The sequence below is a fragment of the Mastacembelus armatus genome, chromosome 6 (genome assembly GCF_900324485.2).
Source record: "Mastacembelus armatus chromosome 6, fMasArm1.2, whole genome shotgun sequence".
Taxonomy (NCBI): Eukaryota; Metazoa; Chordata; class Actinopteri; order Synbranchiformes; family Mastacembelidae; genus Mastacembelus; species Mastacembelus armatus.
The window spans coordinates 5,381,045-5,388,812 of record NC_046638.1 but is presented as its reverse complement, the minus strand read 5'-3'; the positions used below and the strand labels follow the sequence as shown (position 1 = coordinate 5,388,812).

At 38.5% G+C, this 7,768-nt stretch overlaps 1 protein-coding gene across 1 annotated transcript; it reads right to left on the bottom strand.

Moving 5' to 3' along the window:
- Nucleotides 1-1,809: 1,809 nt before the first annotated feature.
- Nucleotides 1,810-5,436, bottom strand: LOC113133394 (myoD family inhibitor domain-containing protein-like). The gene is made up of 4 exons (XM_026312191.1): nucleotides 5,250-5,436; nucleotides 4,791-4,865; nucleotides 4,076-4,333; nucleotides 1,810-2,462 (listed from the first exon to the last, which is right to left on the bottom strand). Exons 1-4 carry the CDS (start codon nucleotides 5,275-5,277, stop codon nucleotides 2,191-2,193), a joined length of 633 nt encoding a protein of 210 aa, XP_026167976.1. The 5' UTR covers nucleotides 5,278-5,436; the 3' UTR covers nucleotides 1,810-2,190.
- Between the last annotated feature and the right edge of the window lie 2,332 nt (nucleotides 5,437-7,768).

Sequence of the window (7,768 nt, the reverse complement as noted above, 5' to 3'; positions counted from 1 at the left end):
ACTATTAATTAAGAGAGAATTTTCTCGTTTTGATTTTCCCATCTTTTATTTTAGACCAAAGGTCTCACTTTCTAGCAAAGTCGCAAAATCAGATCACGGAAATTGGCTTTTTATTTTACACGTAATCATTAGCAAGTTGCACCCGACTGCCTAATTTGTCAGCACTGGAGGTTGGGCCAAGGGCGCTCCAATTTCCCACAGCACAAATTACACTAACATGTCTCTTTTTAAACATTAAAGACAGTTTGTCTTCTGTTGGGATGTGGAGAATTGATTATTTTTTAATCAGACAAAAAAAAGTCCAGTAATACAGTCTTACTAAAGCTGCAGAGCAGTATCACAGGTATGGAGAGAAGGGGGAAAGAGAAGCTGCTTAGTATCAGATTGGTTATACTGTAGTTAAACACTGAGACCAATCTGTGTAATAAATACAGTATATTTTGTTTTATCTCAAACAAAATATACAATGGATGAATATTATTAGAATTCTGTAATACAAATATTTAAAGTAGTTGCAAAGTAATTGGATTTTTAAAATGCTCCAGTCTTAATCTTGCTTTATTAGTTAATAATTTGGTATGTGTAATGTCAGCAAATATTAAAAATTGACTGTCAGAATTTCTTAAACATGATTTCCAATTCACCAGATGTCCAAGACACAAAGATGTTTAATTTACCGTCTAAAAAGAATCACACTTAAGAATCTGGAGGTTTTGGTAGTTGTGCTCAAAAACAAGTTGATCATGCATTCATTTATTCTTGGTCAGTCAATTAGGTAATAGAATGAAAATGTTAGATCTGACAGTTTTCTTCTTCTTACAACTATTAAATAAAAAAATATGGTACTATCAAGCATCTAGAGTAAGTGGCTTAATTTGATTAATTTTAGCTTTATAAATTACATTTCCAAGGTAAATATAAAACTGTATTTCCATGTCACTGCAAAAATGTTTCAGAATCTGAATTTACTTTGACAATATCAGCTGTTTGTGATTGGTGGAGGAAGACCTCAGCTACTGGTAAAGGGTATAACAAATTGAGGGGGACAAGTGGAACAAATCTAAGTGTTTATTTGTTGGTGTATGTTTTAAATTAGACATCACTGCTGTTTCGTGTCACCAGCAGAATCCAAATGTGTTTGTGGGCAAAAGAGATACTTAAATTCGATTTACACACTCTAACATGATTTAAATGAGCCTCTTGGCTCCCCTGGACAGATTGACAGCGTTGTCTTTATCGCCGCTTTGTTTTATTTTTGGCTGTTTACTCTGCCTCTCTGCTGTCATCTCATACGATGACTTTAAAAGAGCCGGCTTCGATCTTCCAAGATCTGGAGAGAATAAACATCTTTTTATGTTCTAAGTGTTTTATATGACAAATAAGAAAAGAGATTCAAGAGAGAGCTGACAAGTTTTGTGTCGCCCCGTTCCTCAGCTGCAAAGAGCTTTGCAGCGTGAAGTCAAACCTGCAATCTTATAACAAGAGAAGCCATACAAAACTGAGCAAAGAGGTAGACCCTTCTCATTCAGGGTCTTACTGGGTCAGAGTCATTAAATGCAACTTCATGTGCAAACGTTTGTGGATTAAAGCCTGCATTTTCAGTACTTGTATATCATTAAAAAATATATATATTTGTGCAGGGATGTGCTTAAGAAAATAACACTAGTTCCCAATAGCTTTACAATTGTTCATTGTATCTCAAGAGATTTAACAAGCAGAACAAATGGCCTTGACAAATTTATTTCAGAAGGTCCTAGAATCTGTTTTCCAAGGAGATAAATAATGCATTTATTCGTTCCTCTTGTCGGCATGGATGCAGGAACAAAATCAATGCAGCAGAAGAAGAGATGTCTTCTTTCATTCAACGTATTCTTCTTGTCCACATTACCCACAGCCCCAAACCCAAAATATTCAGTCAGAGATGTGTAATACTTGCAGCAGCCACTAGCCTGAAGCAGAGCTGATATCAGACACTGTGCAGCTCTCTAGAGTCACAAGGTTTATTATTGTAGCAGCATTTTATTGAAGAATAATTAATAGTTTTGTGACCACTAAGAATGACCCAGAGTGCACAATTGTGTCACAATAAGGTTATTAAGATGATGTCTGGTAACATCATTTTGTGCTAAATCCCACATTAATCTCCACGTCTTCAAAGTTAGTCCTCAGCCCTGGTTGTCCAGCTTCCTCCTAGCTGTGATGGCAGATCTCACAGCATTCCACACAAAACTCGAGACACTCGGTTGGCTCACAGCAGGACTCGAACAGGACCGAGTGGCAGTGGGTGGGGCAGTTGAGCTCCTCCACAGGTGCCTCCTGGATAGCTGAACAGCAGCGGGAACAGGTGTGGCAGCAGGAGGAGCAGAGGGCGTGAAGGCAGGAGGAGCAGGCCTCTAACAGACCCTGGAGCAGCACGGAGCACTGGCACCACAGGCAAGCCAGCAGCAGTTGAAAACCAGAGTCTGTGGCCATGACAGCGAGTAAGAAATGATACAGAAACACAATTTAGCAACAAACATACCAGAGGCCATGGAAAAGCTGGAACAGCCTGTCAGACAAAAGCCTATCAGAAACAGGGATTAACGACTCCATTAACCCTAAATTAATCTCTAGCAGGTTTTATTTGTTGTGCCAACTACAACTTAAAAGAGAAACTAGTCTGCTGCAGTGATCAAGTGTGATTGTGTTTACTTAATCACAGAGCTTCGCTCAGTCCTCGAGGGAAAATAAAAAAGGCCACAGAGGCAGCCAGTGATGAACAACAACTGGAAGAAGCTGTCAAAAGATAATTGTTCCCCCACCAAAATTAGGTGCAGATAAAATTGCATGCATTAACCCCACTGCTGTGTTATAGTGCATCTTTTGTGATCCTAACCGTTATATCATTACTCAGCTACTGTTTTCATCCTCACATGGACCAGATAGTGAGCGGGCTCATGCAAATGCAGCTGTTTTATCCTGTTTACTCAAGGAAGTAAATGAAAAGGAGATGGCAGAATTCCCCGGGGAGTGGGGTTCAGCATTTTCCTGCTTAGCCGCTCAAATTATACACCCCCCACACAGAAGTTATGCTAATGTCTGTGTGTAGATGAGAAAGGTGCATTACGTGAGGCTACTGTATTGATTTAATGCATAACTTCATAGAGGTAACAACAGGAACACAGTGATAAACAAGGAGCGGTTTTGATAAAAACTGGAAGTGGGGCAGTTTGAAAGGCACTTTTTGGAGCTGTGTTTGTGTAGAAAGTTTCTGTTTGATGGTAATAGAAAAATCAAATCAGTGTACATGTTTCATAGTTCTATACTCCTTAAGAGTGGATAATTTTATCTTATGTATCGAGATAACTGATAATTGTGAGATAATTGTGAATCTCTTATGACCTAAATTTACTCTGCTCAGATTTCTTCTTCTTTTCCTTTCGGCTGCTCCCTTCAGGGGTCGCCACAGCGAATCATCTGCCTCCATTTAACCCTATCCTCTATATCCTCCTCACCCACACCAACTGTCCCCACATCCTCCTTCACCTCATACTCAGATTTGAATTATTATTATGAGATTACTGTAGACAGAGAACAGACAATAGCCCCATTTGGGAAAATGCTTTCTGTTGAAAACCTGTGCAAGTGTAGTCCCAGCAGTTTTCCAGCACCATGTTGTATCCTCAACCATGTTTTTGTGACCTCACTGATGTCTGAGTCTTCGTGGAATGAATGAATCTTTCAGTCTAATCTTTAACTGTAATAATTCCAGACTACATCAGCAGCTAGTTTGCTGCCTGTCAGTGAGCAGTACACAACACAGTCTGTGGGAATGTTGCAACTAAATGCAAATGCTGTCTGCCACTGGATAGTTTATATAAAAAAAATACTGCTTTCATTTTTCTCAGAGGGAATCTTCAATGTTCTTAAATCAACGTTTGGTCAGTCAAGTTAGACCAGTTTTAGAAAATAAACATCATTAAAAAGTATAATTGTTATCAAAGATATGTAGCTGTTTGTCATGTTACTGATGTTAGTTCATGTTGTCCAGTGCTATTTAAACAGGCCGTGTGAAAGTGAGTCAGATTGTTCTTACCACTTGGTGCAGCAGCAGGTCTGTTTGATTCGGCCACCCTGGCTCTGCTCCTCCTGCTGCTGCTGCTGCTGCTGTGCACCGACAAGCTGGAGCCCTGCAGTCGATTCAGGCTCATGGGGAGAGCAGGGACTCTGTGGTCTGGGACTGTCAGGCCACATTTCGGGCAGGTGGGCCTCTGGAGGTTACACTGAGACTTGGTAAACTCTGTTGCCTCCTGTGAGGCCTCTGCTGGTGGAGCTGCAGCAGGCAGAGGCTGGGCTGGAAAAAAAAAACAACCATAGAGATGGAAAGATTGTCTTGATTACTGCAGTGTAGGTTTCCTAATGAGAAAACTACTGTGAAAAATACTAAGGAAACTGAAGCTGTAAGCAAGCTGCAGTTCAAACAGGTGTAAAACAATTATGGAGAGCAAAGGCTATTTTATAATCTCTTATATGGTTGTTGGTATATTTGGGTATGTGAACACTTCACACAGCACGTTAGACAGTTTTATAGATGCATTCAAATCCAGATCACTGTTGTGTCTTCAGACAAATAAAAACACCAAGAGAACATGCAAGTACACAGTCTGAAGCAATTTAAAGAGGATGGAAACTAACTGGATAAAGTATTTAAAGTACTAGTAGTTGTTTTTTTCAGTGTAATCCCTCATGTTACAGTATATTACTTGAGTCACTTGACTATTTGCTATACAGGTCTCAGGATTTGTACTTACTGTTAATGAGGTCAGTGGGGGTGGTATTTCCTCTGCTACCAGGGCTTTCCTGTGTTTGTTTTAAAGAAGCACTACCTTCAAACACATCAAAACAAAGTCAGCTGAAAGGCTAACAAAAGAAATGACAAGATTCCTCACTGACCACACCGAAACAAAATGTCAGTTATGTCAGGATTTTTAAAAATGTGTTCGGAAATGGGCGAAGTGATCAAACATCTGCATTAAATCTGAGTTTTCAATAAAGAGTTTCAGGATCCCATTATGCCCTTGCTAATGTTTCTGGAGCTTTACTGCCCCTCTCAGTATAATGTTTCTTGAGGGAAACCTTGAAATATTGTCAACCAGTAAGCAGCACAAAATTATTGGCCCCTTTTGTCAATTAAAGCTTGACAAGAAGTGACCAGAGCAGCAGCAGCACGTGTGTCTCATTTTACTTCAGCTCAGATCGTTTGTACTTGCCTTTAGTCAGGTTGCTCCGTTCCTCCATCCTGTCCACAGGAAAATGGTTTCTGGGTAAAATGTTTGAAATTCATGACTGCTCAGGATCTTTGCTACACTGTGTTCACCCAGTCACCTTCGTCCCTCTGCTTCTGTTCACACTAAGAGGCCAGGAAACCTCCACCACCACCCAACATCCCAGCCTGAGTCATCGCTCCCTGTGAGCTGTATGTGTGTGTGTGTCATTGTGTTTTATTGTTCAGGAACATAACACTCCCCTTCCCAGCAGATCCCTGAGTCTGCTCTAACCACGCTGAGACCACCGAGGCCCGGCTGTGTGACTTAAGGTTGGCTTCTCTGTTCTGCTTTTAGTCACTTAACACAATGGAGACACATACCCCACGGGTGTGTTAGCTGAACACTGTATGTATGCAAATTCTCTCATGCACATAAACAAGTACAAACCTGTCAAAGTTGCATACTTATTAGGATACCCAGTATGCAAATTACTGCAGTTACTCATTCACGCTGTCAATATGTAATTCACATTTGGCAATTTAGAGTCAGACTCCAATCTGCATGTCTTTGGACATTAGAGTCTGTATAAAACCAAAGAAAACATTCACTTTTAGCATTTAACAGGTCTAATACACTTTATTCCATCTTCCCAACACAAATATGTTAATAAGTAATTCATTACAATCAAGACATTAATATCTTTGAATGTGAAAATGTTGTTTTGGCACAGATGAGGCTTCATGAAGAGACACAATGAACACAATGGCGACAGCAGCATGATTACATGCTGATGAGGAGATGAACTGAAACCAGCCCTTTTTTGGAGGAGCTGTTGACTAAGTGTTGTCAAAAGTGTTGCGTTGAAGAACATGTTGACTTGCCCTCCTCACAGTGAGTATATGGCACATCAAAGCCACACATAAGTGAAGCTGCTGAAGTTGTCTAGCACCATGCTAACTTTCAGTCAGTAAACATGCTGCATGGAGAGGCAATCAGAAGAAAATGTCATCTAATAGGCTGACAGCAAATCAAAGGAAGCCCTGAGAGGCAACAGCAAACTTAAAGCAAACTTGTTATCAGCACAGACAATTACTGACATTAGTCAAAACAGGGAGCTGCAAAATCTGAGGCCTTTGTTCTGTATTTGGTTGTGAAGTGCAATAACAGCTTCACTTCACAGCGTTCATCAGCCGATGAAACGATGTGATGCATTTGAGACTGTTTGTTCACAGAGTTTATTATTATTTTAATATTTTCAGATTGATGTAGGAAATAAACAGGAGAGCAATCCAAAACCTTATCTCAGTGATCATCCCAAGACAAAAAACATGAATATGAATACACAAACATAGTACACATACACAGTTTTATCATTTTAACATGCGCTAACATGAAATCATGCACAGATAAGAACATAAATTAATGCTCTCCATGTAAATTTTATTCACTTTATGTCAGTATGTTGTTGTCACTTTCATAAAACCATAATTCAAACTGGACAACCAAAGACTATCAATCACTTTAGCACTGTGTTCACATTACTGAAAAATACTGGAGGCATGTTTCCAACAAAATAACAACAACAGCCAATAGCAACCTGACTTTCTTAGAACAATATTATTTTAGAATTTCATATTTTTCTTTATTCAGATTACATTTCTGATTTCAAATGTATTTCCAGTCTCACAGGTGTAACCAGATCAGTGGCAGTGCCTCGTTTTACATCTAAACACATACAGTCAAATAACTAAAGGCAGATTATTACATTTGCCCTAACTGCAGTTGAGTTTTACAGCAATAACTAAATTATAGATTTCACAATAATAAATCAAGCATTTAGCAGGTTTACAGGTACAGTATTTATTTCATTGTAATAATTACATACAATTTCAGACAACATAAATACTGATATAGATCATTGTATTTTCCCAGCATCTTTACTGAAACTTTTATAAAAGTGGAATGTTTGCAACAATTTTCATTTCAGTGGAAACACACAACAAATAAGCTACACACAGGAAAACTCAAGCAACACATACTGGAGCAAGTTTTTTTTTTTTTTTTTTAAATACAACAATATATAAAATTCACTTCAGCAAACTCAATACATATACAGGACAATACACGTCTTTGTACAGAGAAAACGGCGGAGCCACATTATAATATGGGATTTATCCTTTCTGTCATCTGTTGTATTACTTGTAGACAATCACAGTAATTAAGCAAAATATTCTACATCATAACAAGCCTGTGAATGAATTGCTTTGGCCTTTAAATTATACTTATTTTAAGCTCATAAAATCACACTGTATCACACAGCTGTACATTTTACCGTGTTCAGTCCCTTGAAAAAGATATTATGGTCTGAGTAAAAGAAAATATTGAAATACAAAAAATTAAATGTGACTATACTTTAGCACTTTTCAATATGTTTACAATTTTATCACCTCTTCATCTTATTTTGTCATTTTATCATCAATCAACTTGATTGAACAATTTGTGGCTGAGCACAGAAAATCACT

Bases quoted from the DNA above. Each gene is read 5' to 3' on its own strand.
- LOC113133394 (XM_026312191.1), bottom strand. From the start codon at position 5,277: ATGGAGGAACGGAGCAACCTGACTAAAG. The intron at 4,866-5,249 runs GCAAGTACAAAC...ATGTGTTTGAAG, and splicing joins ACGGAGCAACCTGACTAAAG to GTAGTGCTTCTTTAAAACAA. The intron at 4,334-4,790 runs GTAAGTACAAAT...TTTTTTTTCCAG, and splicing joins CCCCACTGACCTCATTAACA to CCCAGCCTCTGCCTGCTGCA.